The sequence below is a fragment of the Cyphomyrmex costatus genome, unplaced genomic scaffold (genome assembly GCF_001594065.2).
Source record: "Cyphomyrmex costatus isolate MS0001 unplaced genomic scaffold, Ccosl1.0 scaffold1640, whole genome shotgun sequence".
Lineage (NCBI taxonomy): Eukaryota > Metazoa > Arthropoda > Insecta > Hymenoptera > Formicidae > Cyphomyrmex > Cyphomyrmex costatus.
Window position 1 is genome coordinate 108,303 of NW_017275654.1, and position 27,698 is coordinate 136,000.

Below are 27,698 nucleotides of genomic sequence, written 5' to 3' on the forward strand. Positions count from 1 at the left end.
TTTCTTTAAAATATCATATATTTTTTTCTAATCAATAAAGTTTAATTGCCAATTTATCACATGCATGCATATACATATTTCACATCAATAATATATCAAACGTGCCAATTTAATGAAACTTTTTTTACATTACAGTTTTTTCATGTTAGTGTTTTTTTTTCTGCTATTTAGTACATTATTCAATTCTTTACTCGTGGAAAATTCGCGAGGCCAGCAGAATTAAATTAACGAATCGTTAATTCTATCGACATTTCGTTACAAGGAACACGTGTGCGGGGAAACTTTCAACCAAGAATTAAGTAATGTATCAACGAACGATCGATATGATCGAACGGCAAAAACCGTTGTACTCGCTAACGATGCAAAAAAGTACCTAAATGCCCGAGATTCTTACTCGTCAAATTACTTGGATCTCCTCCTCTACGCTTCTCTCGAGCACGACGTTCCCGTGACAGCCAAAAATGTAGAAGAAATTCCCGAGGCGGAAATTTTTCAACAAGCGGAGAACCGACGTAATTCATGGCTATGTGAAGTTGGCCCCCCCACTATTGCAAATTTAAAAATGACCATGACCATTCGTTTGGTGGTCGTTTGGTGGTGTTTGGTAGTCCATTCCGGACGTTTGGTAGTAAAAGATATAATGAGAAATGTCAAAAAAAGAACGCGCGTGAAGTTAGCCCCCCCATTTCTAAAACTCGGCTTTGCAGACTGCAAATGCAATAATGACCGTAAGCATTCGTTTGGTGGTCGCTTACTGACGTTTGGTAGTCCATTCCGGACGTTTGGTAATCAAAGTTATAATGAGAAATGTCAAAAAAAGAAAAACGCGCCTGAAGTTAGGCACCCCATTTCTAAAACTCGGCTTTACAGACTGCAAATGGAATAATGGCTGTGAGCATTCGTTTGGTGGTCGCTTACTGACGTTTGGTAGTCCATTCCCGATAATTGGTAGTCGAAATTGCTTACAGCCATTATTGCATTTGCATTCTGCAAAGCCGAGTTTTAAAAATGGGGGGGCTAACTTCACGCGCGTATATCATTTTTTTGATATTTCCGATTATAATTTCGACTACCAATCTTCGGGAATGGACTACCAAACGTCAGTAAGCGACCACCAAACGAATGCTTACGGTCATTATTGCATTTGCAGTCTGCAAAGCCGAGTTTTAGAAATGGGGGGGCTAACTTCACTCGCGTTCTTCTTTTTTTGACATTTCTCTTATATCTTTGACTACCAAACGTCCGGAATGGACTACCAAACACCACCAAACGACCACCAAACGAATGGTCATTTTTAGATTTGCAATAGTGGGGGGGCCAACTTCACATAGCCGTAATTCATGCGGTCGGGGATAATCTAATGATTCATGAGCAAGGGAAAAAACAGCGGTTTCTCCGAGAAGTGCACAGGAAACTCGCCTCTTTCATTCAAGCGTCCGATCGAAAAACTAAATTTTGTAGAAAAATCGAATAAGAAATCGCCGATAAAAATTCATTCTGCGAAATAAATAAATTCTCGATACATACATACATATATATGTATATATTCAGGATACAGAATAAATTTCTGTTATCTTACATCAGTAGCCTTCGTCTACCTTTTGTGGAAAAAAAATGGTCGACAATGTTATCGTGTTTATAAAATAAAAGACCTAAACCGCATCATTGCGATGAATAAAGATTGCTACATTATTTAAAATGGAAGAAAACAATCTGCTCGAGCGATTTTCTTAAGAAAAACTTAAGAGATCACTGATTAATTTGTCCCGACTCCGTAGCGGCTTTAAAGTTGCTACAAATTCCTCATTCTAAATTTTATATAACTTTTCCCTGATTTTCAGACAAATAATTTTTCCTAACTTTTAATATTTTGAAATTTATGATTTATCGTTCTTATTTGCAATTTAACGTAGCAATGTAAATTACTATTAATACTGCTGATATATATTGCTTACGTTTAATTGCTAAGTTGGTACGTAAACAATAGCGGTGTCTAATTCTCACTGTGATGGCGTTAATATCAACACCAACATGATGTGGTTTTAATCATGAGTTTTAAATTTATACCATGGTGGTGTTACTCTAAACATTAGAGGTTTGATCCATTGATCAAATCCAAGTGTTCATTCACACTAGGATTGTTAAATTCATACCAAGATTTTTAGAGTGTAGTATTTATTTCAAAACTGTATAGATATGATGTATCAAACTTCTTTAAACCAACAATTTTTACTTTTCAGAAAATTTTGCAAAATTCCCTGGCTTTTTCCCTCCGATTTTTTTGGCTGTTTTCAATTTTCCTAACATTTCCCCGACTTTCTTGATTTCTAGTTTTGTGATAACCCTATCTATAGGCTTCTAAAGTCTCTCTTTGAATTGTGAAGCAAAAAATTTGCGCTGCGCTATTTTATATCGAGTGATGCAAAGAATCGGATGCATTGGTATGACCTCGATTCGCCAGTCCTATTGCTGATTCATTTCCTTTGCAGCGTCAATGCACAGGTTACGCGTGCAAACGAAAGAGGCAATTTTCGACCGAATCAAACGGTTTTGATCACTCAAGCGACCCGCTCGATCTCTACGTCGGCGAACACGTACGTTTGTATGCAAATACAATCGTCGAACGATGTGCAAAATGCGTTGCCGGTTGAAAGACCGCGATCAAACACATAGACAGGTATGGATAAACGCAAATACAGATTTTAACGGTAATAATATTCGGTGAATTTCACGATGTAAATACGAAATAATCCAGTACCGAAACCTTAATCCTTAAAATATGATGTAAAATTTATTCCAAATAATTAAAGGTTTATTATTATTAATTGTATACTTTAAAAACGAGATAAAATAAATATGTAAAATAAATATTTATCTTCCATTAAAGTTAAATGTGTCCAAAAATATACAGAATCGTGCGAATGCTCGCGAATGATTAACTTTAATTGCTTATAATTAAAAAATCATTGCAACTCTCAACATATCGTTCAAGTGTAATTACTCTCACTCTCGACTTCTATTGGCTCTCATTAAACTCTTTTGAATGAAGATCTGCGTGAAAAGATTGAAATGTACGACTTGTAGGCGGGATAAGGTTTGAAAGTCCAACAGAGTTCTAGTTCCTACAACTTAAAAGAAAATCAGATATTGATATCGAGACAAATCTCTTACAGCAAGACTTCAAAGCTTAGGAAAATTACGGAAAGTCGATCACCGTAAAGCGAGTCGATCCGAGTATCGTGATTTGACGTAATTGTCTTGACAGTGAAATCTCAGTTAAGAAGACGCCTCCGTCACGACTATTATAAGACTAGTATTTAATTCTATGGATCAGACATGATCCCGTAGCGAAGAAACTTCCAAGGACGATGTCGGCTTAGAAGATGCGAAGATGAGGTAAGGAAATCCGCGTAGAGAATGCCGATCACGAACGTAAATGGCAATATAGACAAGATCGCAAGCTTTAGGATTTATCTCCACGAAATGGAGTGCATGCCTGCATGTTGGCCTCGATATCGAACGGCTTCGGTCGCGTCTGCAGACATATAACAATCGATAACAACGCATATAAGATAAGATACATTGCGTCGTCAGACTTGACGAGGGAGCTTGTTCTCTCAGGAATTGTCCTTTGAGAAAACATTTTTCTATACATCTCCCTTGGGCCTCGATCAGTTATGCTGTTGATTTTCTCATTTCACAAGTTGCGGTAATATCAAGAAGTGTGAAGTACAATCAGCAAACGCGATCTCTCTCTATATCTCTCAAACGCTTGCTCTAAACTGTCATGTAGGAATAAACGTCAATGTTTCAGTAACTGTGACACTCTTCGCATAAGCACGACCGCATTATTGGATAAGTTCAATGATACCGTTATCTGCAACGACGCCGTCGGGTATAAACCGCGCTGAAACTAGAGTTCTGATTAAGTATTCCCTCTAACTGCTGGTTAACGATCGCGAGAACAGTGTCAGGAATAATTTTGCAGTCAGTGTCGTCTACAAGCCGTGTCAGCTCACATCTTTTGCCGGTCCTGCAACGCTTCCGTTCTCTCTCATCGATTATTTTCGACAAAATGTAATATTGATGAGACAAAAGAAGATGAGAAATTAAGCAAATTGAATAAGAGTCATGAGACCGGGGCTCATTGAGACAGTTTTCACAATTTCGACAACCAACTTTTTAAACAATTAATTACTTTGATTAAACTGTGCTCCAAGTAAACTTTTCTCTACACTTAAAGAAAAATTACTAAATCTTAATACGTATTTCTTAGAATATATTTGGTATTAAATAAACATTTACTTATAATAAATAAATATTTATTCGATTAAAAAATGACAGTTAAATTAATGGTTTTTGTATCAAATAAATATATATTTACACATTTAATACAAATTTAATATTTTTTAAGAGTACAACATATTTTAACATCGGGAACAATTCTTTATGTTGTACAGTTTTTTTCATAGTAAATGAAGCATAAATATACTGTGCATTGTAACCAGCTTATCTTTTAATAGTGTGGTACATCAACATACATCACGGTGTAAATTAGTTATCTCCAGATACGACAAACACTCTACATTAAATTAATTAAAATATAAATTAAAAATAAAAAACTGATCGTAGATATGTACATATTTTTTAATATTTTAAAGTTACTTTGTAATGATCGAACAGCAAAATGCTGTTGCAAAAAAAACAAATATAAATTGTATGAGATTAGCTTGCTTTAATATAGAAATATTAAATGTAAAACATTTTGTTAAAGTCAAGTTATAACTAAATATTTACATCTCGTGTATACGCAATAACAAGTCACGCTAAGCCTTAAATAAACGTACTTCATTTTTACATGCATGCATTTGCTTTCAATCATCTTATTTTATACAATTACTGTTATTACTTAAAATTACATGTCATATATGTAGTAACAGAAACTCTTCTTCCAACTAATAATACTTCATTCATATATGTATATATGTATATTTATTTTTTCGAGCTGAAGTACATTAATATGAAATTTTAAAACATATGTATATCAAAAATTTATTTGCCTCCTCTTAAATCAGATTTTTTTATTTTGTATTATAATACTTGTTTAGTTTGAATAAAACTTAGGGAAAAGAGTCTATGTTATGAAAGAATCATATTTAGTGGTAATAATTTTCCATTATTTCTCTCACCATAAATATAAATGGAACACAACTTTCCTCTTGTGCCATCGAGGTTTCTCCTATTTTAAAAAGAACACGCGTCGACTGTAAATTTGCTATTTCTTTTCGCAAAAATGTACGCGGTATACATTACAATAATATTATATATATGATTCTTAAAAACGTAATTCTTTGCTTAAAATTCAGTCGATATTTATTTAAGATTCATTAATCCAGTTACACCGTCACGTCAAATTTGAAATGAAAATCGCTGTCACATATGCATTGAGAAGCGAATTAAAAGGATCGAAATGCTATCTTGCTAATCTAGCAAATAAGATGAGCGCTCGGATTAAGGGACGATCTCAAGGATTAGACTCTCGTCTTGTAAAACTCGATGGCAGATGGACTACGAAAATACAAAGATGACACGGAGGGAACGGAAAGGATTGGACGCTGTAGTCCAGGTGGACAGGTTAAAAAGCGTCGGAGCGTGCGGTTCGCAAACCGGTTCGGATCGATGAGGTCCACAGGTGCCAGACCTAGTCTCATCCGCGCAAGCGCCCCTCTCGCACCCCCTCATGCTTTTGTCCTCCCTCCTCCGCACGCCGCCCAGCTTTCCAACCCCTCAGACTCTCCACCGCAACTCCATCGTTTTAACCCTCTCCCTCCTCCCGTTCGCCCGACGTTTCTCCGGATCTGTCCCCTACCACCCAGATTTCCCGCTATGTGCAACGTGCATACCAACCACAAAATGCGTGTAGCCGAGATATCTGTGTAAGTTACGCACGGAACGTGCGAACTGAGGAATTACATGTGTTTGGTAAACATCCAAGGTGATTATACCAGCGGATTAGAATTACACAGGATTGACGTAATCATGAGGATTAGCGGGTTTGTAGAATGAACTTTGAGAGACGTATAAGTATGTTCAAATCCGTTTCCGAAACTCGTTACGAGGGTCGTTTCTAATAAAAAAAACAGAAAAGGCCGAAAAGATTTTCGGAAACTAAATCTCATCGTATTAACACAAAGGTCTGGAAAAAAACTGAAGATATCTAGAAAAGGTCTATATGAGATTAGAAAGAACTCTCAATACAGCTAGACACGATATTTCTTTCTTCGGATTATTTGGGTAATAAATAAGCGATCAATTCTGGAGTAGTGTGCAAATTCATTGAGTTATTTCAATCAAGTTACGAATTATTATACATCGTTTCGCCAGTATTGGTTTCATCGAACATTTCACTGAACTTTCATCATTTCGAAAACATTTTCCAAATTAATTTGACCGACCTTCCACATCAAATTTAGCCATGCAATTCGACTCGCGCGCGAACAATTACAGGCTTTCATGTGCGTTGCCAGCGTAACAGCTGGCTGCAAACTCATCTGCAAATGCCTGTACGATGAGCGAGAAAAAGTTAATTAAGGTTGACCGGTTTTGCGGCCACTTGCCGCCGTCGCGGCGCATCCGCTGCTCTTCTACTGGCGCGAGTGAAACTTTTCCTCGCTGCCGCGACACGTCTGTGTAAAGAAGTTTGATAAAGGGAGCCAACCCCTTTGCACACCGAACCATTAATAATTTCAGCTTCCGGAACATTACCTGGGCAAAACGTTGGTCATTATATAATCATCTTTTCCTAATATCCTTCAAAGTATGGTATATTCAATGAATACATTCTTTATAACAACATTAGTTTCCAATATTGATATTGCGGGTATAAATTCAATTTATAGACAGTTTATCGAGTTCCCCAATCAATTTGAATGTTTGCAATTTTTATCCAAATAAGGCAATATTATTTCTCAAGCTAAACAGATATTTTCGCAAATTTACAATAACTTCCTTTCTTCGCATTGTGAGAGAAAAAGTATGCGTGTTCAGATACGTAACTTAATCGGATATATTCAATTGTACTTCCATTCGTCTAACGTAATATATCAAATTCTGAAAGAGCATTTTCTCTCCCTTGGGACGTAAAAGCACTGACGGAATTTACGAACGGTGTCAGAGTTAACATTTTTCGCGTGTCGCGCGTATTAAAAAGACGATGAAGCTCGCTCGCCTTATTCTTATGAGTTTCTGAAATGCGAACAAAATTTATGGGACGCGCGGCATTTTCATAAAACGTTACGTGCGTTAATACCATAAAAGTTCATTCTTACATGGAACTCCTTTGATTGCATGGGAAATACGTCGAGGGAGAGAAAAAGTCCAATATCGCGAGAACCGCAGCATTTAATTAAACTCTTCTTTTAGAAACGCAGGATGGACGGTTAATTAATGGTAATAATATAATCGCCGTGAGTGTCTGTAATTTAATATACTAAACTTTCTTGTTTGACGTTACTTTTATTACAGAAGCTCTCAAAAGTTTCAGTTTACTACTCATTGTCACGGACACAACGTGTTGCATAAAAGTATTATAACATGGGTAATATTATGTTCGTCGTTGTAGTAGTTTATTATTAATCACGAATATAATGAAAAACGATGACGTCTAACATTTAGTCGATATTCATTAATCGTGAGAAACGGAAAACGACGAAACATTTATTTTATTTTAATGGATCTGCCGTACGGGTAATTAATTAGACTCAATAATACTGAATTTATATTATATTAATTATCATTGAGCTCTCTCTAGCGAGGGATATTATGTTTTTAATTACAAGGGTTAACAAGTTGCCACGATCGAACTGAATACGAGCAGCACGCGATAAAATTTACATTCCACGCAACCGTCACGGCTTATCTTGTAAGCAAAATAATGGTTATTGATTTACAACAATGATAAAAAATCGATGGAAAGAGACGTTTTGTCTCATGTAGAACAAAAAATTGGCGGGAACGAGAGCACGAGAATGATATTCCCCGTGAACTACTCCAAAAATTGACTGACAGAAAGAGGTTGATTCAAGCAGAAAACGTCGTAACACGAGAAATCACTCACGTCGCTCTTGAATCACTCGCTTTGGACGAGAGTAACGGTCGGACTACGCTCTAACAATGCCGTACAAAAAGATTCAGACGCCAAGAAATTCCGGGGGAATTGGAGCGCGCGCAGAGAACTCTATGGCCTTTGGGAACGGTCGGAAGAGAAGTCTCCTGCAACATTATTAGTGTTACAGCAACGTTAATCTTGCTACATTCATGTTTAATCGAAAAAATGTTGGCAAACGCCAAACTCATAATATGCAACATTTATTGGATGTAACATTATATGTATTTATTGGAACGACCGTGGTATGGATGTCACGGAGCAAGCGTAAATTTCTTTTTCTCTTCCTTTGCAAAACGAAAGAATATTATGCTAATTACAATTTTGTATGTAAAAATGTTTCTCGTCGTCAGATGTACGAATTTTCCAATTATATTATACATTCTATTGTTTCTGTAGCACAGTAACACGTTTATTTGTCAGCAGCATCATAACTAATTATATTCGCGTTTTTCCATTATATCTTCCTCAAACATCGAACGTTCACATTAGAGAATATTAGCTTAATGTCGCTACCAAGCGTCGTTGAATATTCATAAAACGGGCATATGACGTGAATTAGCTGGTCTACAATTTGCGCTCATATGCACGATCGATCCGTTTCGCTTGTGGCTACGCGTGTCATAAATTAATGAACGAATCCCAAAGTCCTCCCCTTTCGGAGCATGTCTCGGAACCCTCGACCTTAATCTTATTAATAGATTCTTCGATCCTTCTTTAATCAAATCAAATTGCTACATATATGCTCAAATACAATTAAATACGTTATTGTTCGCTGGAATATCCAAAATTTTATTTTCGTAATTCAATTATCAACAAATTTAGTATTAAAAGAAAAACTCGCTGCTTTCGTCTAAATTATCTGTAAAAAGAACTCTAAATTTACTAAAAAAAATCTGTCGCTAAAATTAAGGTCGACTCAAACGCTTCGTATACAAACGTCGGTCAACAAGAAAAAACTCCGCGTACAGGTTATCGTCGTGCGTTCTACCCTTTTTTGTACGTCGACGAAAAGCTTGTTCAGTAAATTAATTCGCTTTAGAAAATTGGATTGGACTCGGCTGAGCGTGACGATTTTTTTCGAATTAACAATCCCAGCAATGTCGCCATCTCGAAACGTATTATACAAGGTGTATATTTGTTTGCCGAGCAGTTTTTCGCTCAAGCTTATCGTCACTAATTATCTGACACGAAATCGGCGAGATTGATGGGGAAACCCCATTCTTCACTCACTTTATGTGCGAAGAAGTTAAGAGACATAAAAGTCGATTTTAATTATTTAGGGCTCTATGTGTGACTTTTATCGAATAAAATCTTGAATAACTCGGAAATTAAAGAATAATCTCTTTTTTTATATCCGACAAAATTATTTTATTTTATGTATTTTTTTTATTTCTATTACGATGTAAAAAGAATGTTATTTATATGTTTATTTCTACTGCTAAAGTTCCTTTTCTTCCTTCTTTTTCTTTTTCCCGACAATTTTACTGATCAGTAAATACGTGAAGATTTTGTTGGCAAATTCTGCGAATATGAGCAACTCATGTAGTTCGCACGCGATGCATCTGCCAAGTCATCGATCGCTCTTGGCGTTACCTTATCGCGAAAGAACGCATAGAGAGCGTTTCGTGATCAAACCAGGGACAAAGGAGTCACGTCGCTAAACTCTCGGCAAGAAGGAACGGAAGTCCGCTCGTAAATTTCTACAACGTCGCTCCCTACGACGACGCCGGCGACTATGACTCGCCGTTTCACGATTTTACGAGCGACTGGAAGGGAAACTTTAAAGCTTACTGACGCGCGAAGAATAAGACCAAGGTGAACTCATATAAGACTTTTCGAAAAATACATGTCCAAATGTTATGTTATAATTCAACGTAGATTGTACGTATATCGAAAATATAGATTACTGAACAGAGACGTTTCATGGAGATATTTCAAATATAGTATTACGAATGTGTAACAAATACGTAAAATATTTTATAAAATATTATATAAAAAAATAATTATAATCTACGTTAATTTACTGCGTTCAAAGATCTAATTTCTTCTCCCAGCAGTAAAATCTGCCAATTAAATTTGTTTGTTTTGCAGTAATTGATCGTTTGCATGCGTGGGCAGTGTTCGAAGTCAATACTCACCGAGTATGGTGCCAACGCTGTTGGCTATCGCCCCGGAAATAGCACCGTTCGCCAACGCATCCAGGCAGGCGCTAAGGGCGCACGCACACGCACTCGTACCTATAAGGTACTCCAGCACCATGTTCCATCCAATAATGAATGCTATTAATTCGCCTACTGTCACGTAACTGTACATATAAGCGCTGCCGGTCGTATGAGGCACTCGTACTCCAAACTCGGCGTAACACGCCCCTGTAATCACACGGAAGAAGAAAAGATATTCAGTCATGTAGGATGGATATGCAGGAGAAAAGAGGAAATTATTCAAAAATGGCATTTACGTCACTAAACCCACGCGTTAAACACGTTGAATGAATAAAATGTAAAATCGGGAAATACATGAAAATTTTGCTGGTGAATTTTACGAACATGAGCAACGCATCTCATTCACGCACAGACGAATACAATTTGACGATAAACTAGAGTAGAAAGATAAAAAAATATAACCATCATTTGATGGATTTATCAAGTAAGAGAAAGAATTCTATTTTTCGAATCTTAATGTTTAATAAAATATTCACGTAGATTTAACAAACACATTTTCTCAATTCTATAAATAATAATAATTACACACCAATTCGAAACAAACGTTTGTCGAACTTGAAACGCAATTTTTGAAGCTGGAAATAAAATCATAATTGCAAAAATATTACCTCAGCCAAAATTTAAATTTTTCGCACTAATTAGTAATTAATGAAAATCACTTTTCAAGGTATATAAACAATTATAAATGAAAATAAAGAATAAATAAAATAAAAGGAAGAATTCTATCTTCACAATTATAAAATGGATCTTGATGCTTAATAATATTCATAGAATTTACAAATACATTTTTTAATTTTGTAAACTGTGCGCCGATTGGTTATCGGATTTGTCTGCGTATAAAAAAAATTATGATTAAAAAATACAACGATTAATTAAAGATTTCACGAATTTTTAGTGGCTACATAATATAATTTTCTTACTCTAAATTTGTCGTTTTTTTTCCTGTTGCTATCTAAAACGGATTATGCGTTTGCACATTGTAGCATGACGTAATATTGCCTTCGCTACCGACGATCATCGTGCTTCCGTAATCGACTGATTAAACCGGTTCAACCTTTCAACGTGAATTACATCGCAAGACAGATCCTCCTGTGCTCCACCAGCACGCCAACGTAAACGCCATAATCCGCTTACATCTTTTCAGAATCGCCAGAGATGGATGTTGTCTGTCCAGTCCAACGATATTAATAGCTCCGGTGATTAAATTAGGAAGACGTCTGTACGAAATACAGGAAATCCGGATTGAAATCCTAGTTGAGGTAATATTTTTCGAAGTAAATTATTAATAGAACTTTCTAAGATGCTTATTATTATAAATTGCTTGTCAATTTAATTTGTGATATTGTTACTCCAGCTTCGGTTTAAAACTGTGTTTTAAAACTGACAAATAATCGGCGCACAATTACATCGTTTTATCCTTGTTACATTAGACACGAAGAACTGTCTTAACCGAATATGGCATTTTTCACTTATGAAAACAAAATTCCGCAAAACGGAATTTGTTCTGTAGAATAACTGTTTCACATCAAGATTTCGCGTCTCCGTGGAACGACAGCATTACCTTTGACATCAACCGCCCCCTCGCTATCACTTCTATTTATATATCAAAGTCAGCGAACGCCAAGGTTAAAGAATCTACTCTCCATTGATGCTAAACTCGACATTTATATGTCGCGTGGTATTACAAAATGTACCGCCAATCTAAGAAAAGAAAGACGGCATGGAACTTCGCGGAAGCAAAAGTATCGGCTCTACTTTCGCGGTTATCGAACAACAAGAAGTGTAAAGCATATCACGTGTATAATGTACGATATATACATTGAAAGAGAAATTCTATCTCTTCAAATGTCTATTATAATAGACGGATAGGAACATAACAAAAGATATATAGAAAGACGAGTATGACTAATAATTCTTAAACGCTTTTTCGATACTTGACTTTTTTCATTCCTTGTAACTTTTTTTTATTAATATTTAAAGAACAGGATATATTTTTAAATTTTTACAATTTTTCCTTTAATAAGATTTGTTATAATTTAATATTTCCTATTGACTTAGTGTTTCAAAATACAATAATGTGTCCTGTGAAGATTAATATAAATATAATACATATATTTACTTGATACTATTACCCCGGATCTACAATAGACGTTTTAAGCCTTAAGCCGTAAGAAATTAACTAATTACAATCGAAATTCGAGGAGAATAATCGATTATAATTCGTCCATTTCTTATGGCTTAAGGCTTAAAACTCTATTGTAGATCCGGGGTTACGTTATTTAATATCTAGTGTTTCAATTGAAAACATTTTTTACAATTTGTTCTTTTCACAAAATTAATAAATAATCGAATTGAATTGGATATACTATATGTATAGTGTATTATTCCCATTTTTCCCATAGTGAAACATTTAAACGATATCTAGTTTATCGAGAAAGAAAGCTTAACGCAGAACATCGAAAACTGTACGAGATCACGTCAAACTATCTTTAATTTGAGCACTTCGCTTCTGATTGAAGTAATTTTTCTCGTGATAGGATGCGGTCACGACACCTTCAGTATTCAATGACACCAATAATTTCGATATTACGGTAACATCAACAATGATTGCTATACTACATATACACTCGCCACATCTCTATAACGACAGTGTCTCCTATTAACAACGCAACGAATTAATTAAACGACACGCCGCGACTCACCGTGTCCTAGCTTTAATCCTGCCATTAATGTGTGCGCTGCATCGATCTCTAAATCCGCACTAATTACAGCATTACTCCATTAGATCGATAATTACCGAAAACGTGGCGATCAAATGAAATAACGATCAAGATGCAACGCACTTCTTTTTCAATGTGCTTTCCACTTAACATCAAAATTTTACAAAAAAGAAATAACGTTATATCAACAGTATTATTTCAATTAAAAATAATTTTGTTGATTCTCAATAACACTATTAATGAAACACAAATATGCCCTTGATTTAATAAAATTTTATTTTTTTCATTAACACTGCTGTTAAATTAACAAGATTATTTTCAATTAAAATAATGCTGTTGATACAACCTCATTCTTTTTCAGTATACACAAATCTAATGCTGGCAAATTGAACTTCAGTTTATTATTAAAAGACAATAATTAATTTACTTATTTAAAGTATTAGAAATAAACGAAAGTACTATTAAAATTTTTTAATTAAATAATTAATTGCTGTCTTATAGTGTACAACAATAATTCCAAAAAATTATATTTAATTATTTACTTACATGCATATTCGATTATAATGTCAATTAGAAATACGATCTCTATAATGCAATTAAACCTTCTTTCTCTTAACTTATAAAAATTGAGAAATCTATCTGTACAATTTTTACTTTATTATTTTTTTTAAGGTAATGTCATCGATTAAAATATATTTGAATTAATCGATCTTTCTGCAAAGTTAAAAGAAATTATTTATATCTAGTATCAATGGTATCTTTCTCGCTTTCTTCATGCAAACGCGATACTGGCGCGATTCAACAAAGCGACGAATAGCGTAACTGATTGCATCACGAGGACACAAACCGCAGCGAAATTACAGACGATAAAGGGATCGGCGGAACAGGCGCGAGTAAAACAAGACTGATTGAGACACGTTCGGTCCATTCATCGCCTCGGTATCAGTAGAAACCATGCTCGAAATTTCGCAGCCGGGTGAACATCGCGCCTGCAACACGCACGGGACAGTTTACGACTACGACGGTACGTTTAGAGCTTCGTATCGCACGATGAATCGTAAATGTTGTTTGACGATATTTTCCGCGGTTGCTCCGCACGAGTTACGCAATATCGATATTTGGGACGGTCGAACCAGTGCGATGTTATCGATACGACGAACAGAGCTCGGTGTCGAACGGTAAAGTACTTGTAACGGTAAACTAACACGTTGCAGTACAGCACTTACGCCTGTAATAGTACCTCCAAAGTGAATGTAAAGTACCTCTTGTGTATAGTTAAAGTAAACTATTCGCGTAACAGCGCGTCAACTCCGGACATGGTTTTTAATTGTCCCGCTAGTGTCTGATTTCTAAAGGGTTCATACACAAAAATAAAAGGAAGATTTTATGTATTAAAATATTCTGTTGTAAAAAGAAACAATTTTTGTATACATAAATATACTGTAATTGTATATGTACATATAATTGCAAATTGTGTCAAAATTTCTAACTTTCCGTCGGCCATATGAAATTTTGAATCTTTCGTTAACAACTCGGTTTTTAACTTTGAGACAGATATTTACATTGATATATGAATAGTATATAAAATCTGAAAAAGTTTTGAAAAAATTTGAAAGCATTAACAACAAATTTTTTTATCATAAAAAAAGTGAGATTTTATTTTATTTATTTTTTACAGAGTAAAATTGATCTACCAGAATTTACAATCAAAATATCGATTTCAAAATCCGACCTAAAAATTTAGCAGACAGAAGATTAAATCATCTACTACGGAAACTGCAAACTGTATCTAAAGAAAAAGTTTTTTTAATTGATAATTATTCAGCAATTGTAGAAATTTTTCTTCAAAGGATATACCCCAGTAATTTGGCGTTTTAAAATACAATAATTAATATTCATGTATTATTAATATAAACTATTTTTATTAATTAATTAAATAAAATACAAAACCCTTGTCTTTTAAAATCATTAGTCGCTCACAGGAGCAATATCAAACGAATTGTGTCTTTCTGTTTAAAATTATAATTTATATTAACAATATGAATTATAAATATATAAATGTTAATTATTGCAGTTTGAAGCCAAATAACCTTTAAATAAAGTCTTCTGTAATTGATAAATAATTATTGGCTTTCATTAATTTTTCTCTTCATATTCGTAATTGCTCCATTTTCTCTTAAATCAAAAACACCGAAAATGTAATGGTTATTATAATATGACTTATTTTAAATAGCGTGTACGTTTTGTGGTTACATATGTTACATTATGAATAAGTATTGGACTTTGTTAGATATGGGAAATGAGAGATTACCATTACGTTGTTACTTTGATATGTTGCAATAATATTGTTCGTGTTTACTCCGTGTTCGTAATTCCCTATATACTCGTTAATAGAAAGAACGATTTTATTGAATTATCTATATAAATTTATCTACAGATCAGAAAATAATTTTGTTGATACAAAACGCAAAAACAAATATATAAAAACAACGTATAATATAAAGTTTAAAAATTAATACAATACAAACGTTAACGTTTCAACCCATATCGGGTCTTCTTCAGTGTAACAATAAATTATAAATTTCTGTATCGCTAATCATAATGTCAGGCTATTGTTCGCTTATTGAAATCGTAGTCCATCGTGTAAAAGTTAATCCAAAAAATTAAATCTAATAAAATTTATATAATTTGTCATAAAATTCTTAAATAGACATGTTAAACAAGTGTTAAATAGTTACCTTCTAAAAATTGTGTAATAAATAATGTCAAAAATGTACAAATCCATAATGTGAAATTGTAATGTCATCAAAGATAGAATATTATAAAACTTCAGATATAATCCAATTTACAGCATTTTATAATTATTATATTAATGTCAAGAAACGCAATGAGGAAATAAGTACTTTATGAGAGGCAAAAACCAACTGAAAACAGTCTAAGAGGTAGAGAAGGACTGTATCATGTTTGTGTACATATCGGGCAATGACTCCGTGTCGTTCTGTTTATTAATGCCATGTGTCTGTTTTTTAATAAAAACCATCTCGGATATCAACCTCTTTTTGTAGGAAGGTTCCACATCTAATACTTCCACATTCTTCCAATTAAAATTATGATTATTCTCAATTCGATGACTAGTAACAACCGATGGAGACTTTGATTTATTAATATCCAAGATGTGTTCATTAAGTCTAGTTTTTAATTGCCTCTTAGTCTGCCCAACATAACTAGCATCACAATCACTACACGAAATTTTATATACAACATTACGGTTCTGCGTATGTTCCAGTCTGTCTTTACCTCTCCCAATATAACTTTTAAGTGTATTAGGAATAGTGTACGCGAGTTTGCAGTTGACAGAATTCGCAATCGGTGTAAATTTGTCTGACATTGATCTTACAAAAGGAACAGTAAAAAACTTCTTGAGACCAACATTATTATTAACAGAATTTGTGTTATTCAAATGAAATTTAAGTCTATTATTGACAGTCGAAAAAATAAAATCCAAGGGGTATCCGTTTTTTAAAAAATTATTGATCGCGTCAAACAAATTGTTAAATTTTGTTGAATCATTTAAATAATTACATAGCAAATTTCAAGCATGGTAAGTAATGCTGCAAAAACTTTTGACACTCTATAGCAACCAGTTTGAGCGTTCTACATAATTATTTCTATGTGACAAAATTATTTTCAGAACTATAATATATCTAATTAAATTTTTAGATATTTCAATAAAACCGTATGTATCCTTTCTGTATACTTCCTCTACTCAAATTATTCGTTTATAAAATATGTAATTTATTTTATTTCAATTCGATTCTCGTAAAACCTCTTTATAATGATCGCGTCATAAACATTGAAGATATTTGCATGCGATTCTGCAGAATTACGCTTTTATGCAGTCTAAATCCGCTCACGGCGTCATGGAGTCGACAAATTCGTACGTGATAAATCTAAATGTACCAACCATGAAAAATTTTCCGTATCATATATTCCGTCTCCAAAATCCATATTTTTGTAGAATAAGCTTCTTATCTGCGGCCACACCGCGGACTACAAATTCCTTCGAGTCTATGAGCGCAAGAAAGATGCCTGACTTATCGCGCTGCCAAAATTGTCTGAGCTTTCCAGCGAGGAAGTTTTCCAACGAAAACCATCGCCTAGTAGTACAATAGCAATCGTGCGAGATATGTGATGCATATTTTATAAAGGAATTTACCTCGCGAGTAGTTGATCGCACCTCTCGTCACTTGATCGCACGAACTGTATGTAGCGATGATTTAGTGCATGCAAACGTTTCATTTATACATCTTTTGGACAGGTTGACTGCTCGAGAGTAAGTAAGATTTCAATTATCCTTATAATTTGCATATGTATGCGTTCATATGTCATTTCATTACAATTCTACGTCAAAATTGATTGTGAGTGAAGAAAGCGAAGACATATACACGGAAAGAATGGTTTTGCTGAAGTATCTAAAAACTTAGCCAGATACAGATCTGAAAATAATTTTGTCAGATCAAAATAATTAGTAAAATGTTTAAATATTAATGACAATGCTGCAACAAATTTAAACATTGTAGCAACCGCGGTTTAAACGTCCTATATAATTTTTTAAATCGTTTAAAACAGTATGATTTTCAGATCTGTACTTGGCTAAATTTTTAGACACTTCAGCAAAACATTTTTTTCGTGCATACGTGGATTAGATAAATATTCAGATGTATGTACACTCAAATAGTGATCTTCCGATCAAACATTTATTTATTCGCAACTGTCATACGACTGTCGTACATCGTCGTGTTTAGTTAGGAGTATTATTCGTTCCGCGGCCGTCCTCGTTGAAGCATTGACATCACACCCACATAATACAGTCGTCATACATGTACCTGTCCATCGTTAAATTGATCGTCCTTAAAAATAGTCGGAAATCCTAACGCCAACGGTTAAAGGCCACTTCCACCCTCGTTCTTACCCCTTCTCTCACGCTTCTTCGGCAGGATTGTAAATCAACAGAAATAAATCCCTACTTTCGTATTCCGCTCGCGTAAACCGTACAAAGTCGGCGCCCTGTACGGATACGCGTGTAAGTATCGTGTAATAACGCGGTGGAATCACGGTGGGATCGCATGTGGAAGGCGTGGCTCGTGTCTACGATCACAAGAAGCGACTTCGATGTGATAGAGTCATCGACCTGATCTTAGATATTGTGGAACGATTAAATTCGCACGCTGGATTTAAGTAACGCGATCGATCTACAACATTAAACGATCTATATAAATACAAAGGAAGAACGGTTTGCTGAAGTATCTAAAAATTTGGTCAAATATGGATCTAAAAATAATTTTGTTTGGTCCATCAAAGTAATTATATAGGTCGCTTAAACAGATTATTATAACGATAAATGTTTGCAACGTTATCATCAAAACGTTTAAGAGTTCTACATAATTATTTTGATCGAACAAAATTATTTTTAAATTTGTGTGTCTAGCTAGATGTTTAGATACTTCAGTAAAAAACGGTTCTTTCTGTTGTTTGAAATAAATGCGAATGCATGGCATTTTTCGAGTATCTATAACAAAGATGCTGCAACATCGTAATCGATCCGCGCTATTGCTTTGTCATTGTACTATCTCGTCTAATGATTCTCAAAGCGAAAGAAAAGAGCAGTTCCTCTTTTTCTTATCCCTTTGTATTCAGAAAAACGTGTTACTCACCGGAAAAAATGGAAGCAATGGCTGCGATAATGAATGAGAAGACGACACCAGGTCCGGCAACGCTGCGCGCCACCATTCCTGCGACAAGGTACATCCCTGTCCCGACGCAGGAGCCAACTCCTAAAGACGTCAGGTCCAGAGTCGTCAGGCACTTCTGCAAACAGTAATCATCTCGATAATGTAGATAAACTATTTAAATAATGACAAAGCGCACAATATTTTCAAATGAAATTGAACTATACGACTGATATTCAAAATAATATCGAGAAGAATTTATTATTTACATGATTTTTTTTAATGAGAAACTATCTCTTTAATTTTGATAAGCTTTTATGTTTTATTTTGTTAAATTAATGCATTAACTTTTACTTAAAAGCATATAAGAAAAAGTGAAAACGTTTCGACTAACATAGAGTCTTCACCAGTTCATAAATCAATAATAAGAAACAATAATAATAGTGCAAGTTTTTACATATTAAAAAGAAATATTTGAATGTATCAAAAAGATCATGTTAAAACTGAACTATTAATTTAATAATGACATGAAAAAATGTAAACTATAAATTTCGTATAGTATTATAATAACCATCCAATAAACAAAATAAAATAAAAATGTCAAATTATAAAAATTTGTTTATTTTAGTTTAATACCAAATTCATCACTCCATGACAAGAATCATATTAAATCCAAAGTAAAATTATCAAATTTAGTTCAAATCTTGTATATATGATACGTATAAGATAGATGTTAGTTATTAAAATAAAACTTATAGTGTTTGTCTTTTCGGTCTCCTATTGTTAAACTCGTGAAGATATCTGTATTTTTGTATATAAATATTAAAAGTTAATATATTAATTATACTCAAATTGCTCGATTTTGGTTATTTTATTTAACTATTTTTGCTGTGCAAACTAACGAGGCTACTGTTTATTTTCTTTAACTTAATAAGTTGCAGTTTAGAAAATACTTTTTGAAACAAATATTTATTTCAATTACATTGACATTAAATTGCACTTTGCAACACGTTAATCTATTTTCACAGACTAGAGATTGAAATATATTATTCGTTGTTTTATCCGAAACAATTAACCTAAATAAAAAATAATTCCGAGAAGTGATTTATTTTGGTATTACATCGAAATTGTTTTTCTTTACAATCAAAATAATTGACCTAAATAAATTGTTTGGAACATCATTTTTTATCATATATCTAGCAAATTCTCTATATTTAATTTTGACCAGGTCACGTCCTTCTTAAAAAATCGGTGAATTATCATGGAAAGATGTTTGACATCGCACAACCATTATCGTAAATCGTAAATCGTAAATCGTAAATTGTAACGCCAGTCTAAATACGTAACGATATAGTGAATAATATATAGTGAGGCATAGAACAGAGCGAGAAACGTGACCTAACGTTGCTGCCGCTTTACAAAAAGAAATGACGGGGATCTTTCTGAGACGTTCCACAGCCGTATGCATCTTTGAAGTTAGAATAGATACAATTGAGGCTTCTAGTCGACTTCTTTCTAGAATGTCAGTGCCATTTTTGCAACTTGCCTCCGATAGTTATTAATAAACGTGAAGCCCTCCTAGGGAGATTCTTTCTCACGTCGGCTATTGGAGTTTCTAAAATGCTCGGCACGGATAAAAATAAAGCGATCGCGAAGAGTTTTTCCCGGTGAGCACGTGTAGTGTTATTACTCTATAGTCGCGACAAAATGACGAACTCAGATCGAATAATTACGAAACTTATCGGACTCTAAACGATACTTTTATACTGACAAGAAAAGGGACCCAACTGTCCCCTTCTGATTTTAATGAGTATTCAGTATGTTAAGAGATACGTATTTTTTTTATAAATGTCTAATCGCACTTTTAAAGGGTGAAAACCCTTTGGAAAAACACCAAATCGCTTTTTTTCTTTTAAAGCGAATATTATTGGAATTGTAAGAAATAGAAAAAATTTTTCAGAATAAAAATTGAATAACTTCAAGAGTACTTTAGAATTAAAATTAAAATTAAAAACGAACAATTTTTTTTCTCAATGTACTTATATGTAATTTACATAATAGATAGATCGGGGGGGGGGGGGGGGTTTATGTAATCAAATATATAAATCGGATGTCTCTATTTTAGTATTTTATAATTAACCATCGTTTTAATACGTTTATGAATTGGAGTTAGCTAATCATACGGATTTGATAAAACTTCTCGAATTTGTCGCACCGGTATCTCGGAGAATAATGTCACGATAACGATGCCTATCCGGTTACTCGAGTCGCGATTGCATAAATAACAGAGCAGCAATTTTGCGTACGCAGTAAAACAAGTAGCGAGAACTCTCTAACCGACTTATTTTGTTCAACGAAATATTTGTCGCTTAATAAAAACAAATAATAATAAGATTAAACTGAAATTTTTTAACGTTTTGTAACAGAAAATCACATTGAAGTATACTTTATCGTTAAATGGATTTTAACATTTTGTCTACCATGTCACTCATAATGACTAATATGAATGACGTCTCGATGTTGGCGGGACAGTCCCGTTTTCGGAGTGCTTGTTCTGTTGTTCCGACAAACATGTCAAATGTCCGAATTATATTGCGAGCAAAATATTGCTAAATATGGTACTACTGAAAAATATTTTTTTCATTTTCCCAAATTGCAAAATCATAAAAATATATTATCACACTCTCAGGAAATGATATAGTAATTGAATGAGTTTTTGTGCAGGTGTGTGGACAGCAGAAAATACTCAACTTTGAGTTGATATTTTAGATGCAATATAATATACAATAATAATAACAAAAATTAATTTTGATTTCAATTCACACTCTCATGCATTTGTTGATGAATTTGAAGATGAATTTTCCTTAAGCAGATAGATTAAACAAATAATACATGTAAATAATTATATTATTTTTGGCAATAAATAATTATTATTGTATTTATTTTTTATATTCAAACATCTCTCTCTTTCCGCTTAAAAAATTATTTCAATCCAAAAATATCTAATAACATTATTCATACATTAAAATTTTTAAAGGTCTCTAACTACTCATTTGTGATTAAAAATGGTTTTACTAATTGTAAGCATTTAAAATATTAAAGAAATAATACAAGAGAGTTACATTAAAATTAAAAAAAATAAAGTATTAAAATAATACATTAAATTTAAACTCAATGCCAAAATCAACTTGGCAGTCAAAATATGTATCAATGGAAGATTAATAAAATGTTAATGTACATTTAAAATTTCGTAAATTTGTTTTGGAATTGTAGAAAATAATTTCAATAATTTTGGAGGATTGAAATTTTGTTGTTTGAACTGTATTTCGACAAAGAGCTCGTGCTTCCATTGTTATATAATACAAACAATAATAACAGAAATCAAATGCGATGTATTAGATTGTAAGATTATCAGTGTAAATTAATGAAGATTATTAATTATACATAAATACTCGTATATATTTATTACACTTTCTTTTTAGACAAAATTTGAATGATAGATTAGTTATTTTGCTCTCTTTCTCTCTAAAAAAATTTGTTTATCTGGTATTTATTTAAAGAACAAGTTTTTTTATTTCGACCAACATATGTAATTTAATTTATTATTATTATTCTTTTTTTAAATTTTCATATTCCATGAGAACAACAAAATTACGTGATTTAAATAAATAAAAAATTAGACTAATATTATAAAATTGAATTAAATCGCTGCACATTGTGTACAATCTGGCGATTTACAACATATTAAGAATAGAATTGCGATAATAGAGGTTGGAAATTGTAAACTATTGTTTCTTGATATTTATTAACGATCGTTGTTTCACTTTAAAGTTATTTAAATTCAATTTAAAGTTATTTAAATTCATATATATTTTACAAAGCTGCACATATATTTTACATATGCACTTTGGATTCTTCATCGATGCGAAAGTATAATAACTCGCTTATTACTGAAGTAAACATAAGTCATCGGGCCGAGTCAGCAAAAAATAAATGACATATCGACTATTCGTTAAAGATTCATTTAATACAAAGAACGAGAACGATTTGGTAGTTCTTCACGCATTACATTACGCATTATACAAGTATTTCCTAATGAATGCCTATTCTACAATAGAAGCCGTAAGTTCTAAGAAATTGACCAATCACAGTCGAAATGAGAAAGATCATCAACCATGATTATAGTTAAAGTAGGAACACAGATTCTCTTGCATATACTATAAGCTAGCCTATATCAATAATAGATTTCTAAGCCTCAAACTATAAGAAATGGACGAATCACAGTCAATTATTCTTCTCACATTTGAGTGTAATTGATCAATTTCTTACGGCTTAAGGCTTAAAATGCCTATCGTAAATCCGGACTATCTTATAACGTATAGTACATTTAAAAAAAAAAACCAATCAATTAGAATCTTTTATTTCGTAGAAAGGAAGGAAATAAAAGATTTTGATTGGTTCATTTTTTTTTATGCATTATGAATATTTCTGCTCTTAAGTTCTAACGGCTTACGGTTTGCAACCCTATTATAGAACAAGCGTAAGTCGTTGGCTGATAAAGATGCTTCGAGTTCGTTACTTGCGGCATATTGTTGTACACTACATACACAGTCATCTTGTCATTCGATATTATAGAACAAGCGTAAGTCGTTGGCTGATAAAGGTGCTTCGAGTTCGTTACTTGCGGCATATTGTTGTACACTACATACACAGTCATCTTGTCATTCGCGTGGCGAGACTCGAGCCGACAATAACGGAGCAAGCGGCTTTGCACATCGTAGTATCATCATTCAAGACACGGTCGCGACAAGTGGGATTAGAGATACTATACCAAATGTGATCGTCTCTTATACAAACAGTAACAATTACGAGCAGTAATGATCTTGTTTCAGTTCTAGTGTAGTCAACAACTTCAACTACTTAGACAACTACTTGGATAAGGAGTAATCCTTATCTGGGTTATCTAGATTATCTGTTATTTCGCGCGACTTCCATTCGGTTAAAGTAGAGATTAAGATAATAAAAGATGGGTGTGTGTGTTGTAAATTATATAATAATAACTAGATTGAGCCTTTAGATAAACAATAATAAACAAAAAAGAGCATAAAAGCTCACGAAGGGTCTTATTCACAAATTACTCTGTTTAATCTTTATTAAATATGTCACATAAACATTTCCGCTTTCGATCATGTTTTTATGCTCCTTTTTGTTTATTATTATGAATTATAATTTATAAAATCGCATTACGCATTGGATTATTCTTATTTGTTTAAAACTAACTTGTCCATTACATTGTAACGCAAAGATAATTTAAACAGAACAACAAAAGTAATTATGTACAATGCATAATAAACAGAGAATATTTCTTGTAATTATTGAGAAACCAAAAGAGAATAAATTAAAAACAACATTGCACTTAGAGGGAATCTCATATCAAATGTCACATGTAATTGCGAAAGTTGAGGTTCCCAATAACCAGCGAATCAAATTATCTAGTTTCGCGGTATACATTACAATTAGTCAATTTCCAATGAGAAATAATTGTGTGGTAATGATGGAAAATGTAGTTTGAGCGATTAGTAACGTCGGGTTTCGCAGAACATTCGGCATTGATCCGTTGAACATATTGTCGCAATGTTTGAAGCACGAAGAGTGCAATATCGTGAATTAATGCAAATACTACGTGAATTATTGCCGGTGTACTCGTTCGACGCTACGTTGACGCATAACGTAACGCTGATTTATATGCTCGCGTGAATGGAAATTTTGATAGCGTTCTCGAAAAAAATGTCGGAGAGAAATATATCATTTTTATTTATAAGTTCGATCTTGAGTATCATTTAATCTTTAATTATTACGATAAAATCATAAATATTAACGACGTTTGGAACTTTAGAAGAAAGAAAATAGTAAACATCTTTTTTCAGAAAAAAAAATTGAAACGCAAATATATATTTGTTTTATTTACTCTTATGGTACGGGATTACGGTGTCGTAATGTTTGTAAACGTCGGTACCATTATAGTACGGTATTACAATACGGGATTACAGTACCACAATAATACCGAAAATCAGTACACATATTGTACCTAATGCAGTAACAATATTATACAAAAAATGGTTACCGAATCATAATGCTGCAGCAGTACTAACAATGAGAAGTCAGCATCCCTAAATGTGAATTTTGATAAAATCATTATTGCATTTGTTTGTCCATTGTTTGTCCACGTTTGTCCACCCGTTATTTTCATTTGTCCACCCTCCAAAAAAAAGTTATACAAAAAAAAAATTGTAGTGTCCCCCAAGTGATTATTTTTCATTATTATGAAAAATATAATAATAATAGGGTGGACAAACGAAAATAATGGGTGAACAAACGTGGACAAACAGTGGACAAACGAATGCAATAATGATTTTACCAAAATTCGAATTTAGGGATGCCCGACTTCTCAGAGCAGCTCTGAGAAGTCGGCACCCCTAAATGCGAATTTTGGTAAAATCATTATTGCATTCGTTTGTCCACTGTTTGTCCACGTTTGTCCACCCGTTATTTTCATTTGTCCACCCTCCAAAAAAAAGTTATACACAAAAAAAAATTGTAGTCCCCCAAGTGATTATTTTTCATTATTATGAAAAATATAACAATAATAGGGTGGGCAAACGAAAATAATGGAAAGACATTTCTTTATTAATTTCTGTACAGATATCATACCGAAAATCTACTAATAATATACTAGCTCGGTATTATTATTCAATGCCGATTCACACGCTGGAAGAGTACCATAATGTTGTTTATTTAATACTGGCCCAATATAGAGCTAGTACTGAAAAACGAAATCCGTTTTTCAGTACATAATCGGTACGTTGCCAGGAGTCAATGCTGGTTTATGGTATTCTGTTCCCACTTGGATATCAAGTGTGATTAATTGATAATTTATGCTATCCAAACGCTTGTCAAACTTCGAAGCTACGTATCTTCATTAAAATTTTGAATTATTTCGACTTGTTAAACCCTATTTAACTTTCTATTACAGCAACGGGAATTTAGACACAAAGTGAAAATTTTAGACGGTTTGATACAATGTGTGTGTGATGATACTTATACAACTAATCATGAGAGTCTAAATTATAGGTAAAAGAACATTGAATCTTTCTTTATCAATCGCACAACAAGAGTTTACTTTTATTTTATACTTTAAATATAAGATGCCTTAGAATTTACATGAAGTTTTTATAGCTAAACACAAAAGGAATGGTTTTGCTAAATTATTTAAAAATTTAACTAAAAGGATCTAAAAACAATTATATTTGAACCATCAAAATAATTATATAGGACTCTTAAATTAGAATGTTAAAACGTTGTAGTATTATCATTAACATTTAAACGTTCTGCATAATTATTTTAATAAATCAACAAAATTATTTTTAAATCTGCATCGAGTTAAATTTTTAAATACTTCAGTAAAACCATTCTTTCTGATGTAATTAATGTTAAAAGGATTAATTAAAAACAGTTAATTATTTATATTCAAGATTAATTACTTGGAGGAAAAAGAATAATTTTTAAATAGTAACGAACCACCGTTTAATTCTACAGCGAATGGATCGCTCATCGTAGGATTTTCCTCATCATTTGGATTTTGATCATCGTTGCGTGGTTCTGTGTGTCTTTTATGCCCAGCGAGCTAGTTAAATAACGAATGAGGATGCTGGTTGCTCGGGACCGGAATTACGTGCGCGCAGTAAATACCGGAAGTCCCCTCGCGGGAAATCGTTCGAGATGGTCGTCCCGAACATGTAACGTCATTACACTCGTAATTCCTAAAGCCACGCGTACCGTTTTCGACGAAAACGGTAGACGATGGATTTAGCTTTAGCGAATGACGAAACGAGCGGTGCAACTTGTTTATCTTCGTTTACCCAATAAAATTCGTGGTGCGTACAATCCGATGGACGAACCAATGATGGAGTATTATTCAATATCTCGTAAGTCGTTAAAATATATACATGCAGATACACGTATGTAAAGAATAAAACGTAAAGAAATAAAATTTGATGCAATTTTATCGCTATAAAAGACGTTCCATAACCTGTGGGACTTTTTTCCATTATGCAATAAGTCATGAGTCGATAAAATCTAAATTAAAGAGAGCTGGCAATTAAGGTAAACGTCCCAATTACCAGACATGTGTACATATGTCCGAATACTTACATAAAATTTATTATTATTAATTTCAAATTCTTTTCTCTTTATTAGAATATTTTTATTTAATTTAAAGATTACAATTAAATTATAACATATTTTTTAAAATATTAGAAATTATTAATAATATAAACGAATAAAGCTTCATATAAATGTCTGAACATGTCCGATCACTGAGACGTTTACCTTCTCTTATTAAAACAAAACGATCATTTAAAACGTAAAAAAATTATTGTCCATATATTCTTCCGTTTCCAATAATTATATAACAAGCTAGCCTTCTCTCGTATTCTCTGGCGAACGATGGTATACTATCCCCATTCTGACTTGTCGCGTGCTACTTTCGCATTAGATAAAATTTGCGTCTTAGCCAGAGTAGTTTGTGTCTGTATATGTGTATATATGCACGTACACGCTTATATGTATAAGCTTGTACTATTTTCCTGCAAGAAGTGGATCGGTTATTGGGAAACTTCGCGACAGTTTATGCGCGTTGCAACTGCGGCGGAGCCGTCCACCCCGAGCGAGGTAACGGCTTTGCAACTACCGTCACAGCCATCGTTGGAGGTATACGTAAGTTTGCCGTTGTGTTTCTCTTTTTAGCGCGGGACACGGGCTATCGAAGCAACAAAATTACTGCAGCGACTATATATATATA

General features: G+C 33.4%; 1 protein-coding gene across 1 annotated transcript in view; it reads right to left on the reverse strand.

The window, feature by feature from the left end:
• Nucleotides 1–27,698, reverse strand: part of LOC108771781 (cationic amino acid transporter 2) — an 88,880-nt gene that overhangs the window by 18,768 nt on the left and 42,414 nt on the right. The window contains exons 3-4 of the mRNA XM_018537143.1: nucleotides 18,824–18,977; nucleotides 10,306–10,536 (exon numbers count right to left, since the gene is read on the reverse strand). Coding sequence (XP_018392645.1) covers nucleotides 10,306–10,536; nucleotides 18,824–18,977 — 385 coding nt within the window. The remainder of the gene's footprint in view (nucleotides 1–10,305; nucleotides 10,537–18,823; nucleotides 18,978–27,698) is intronic.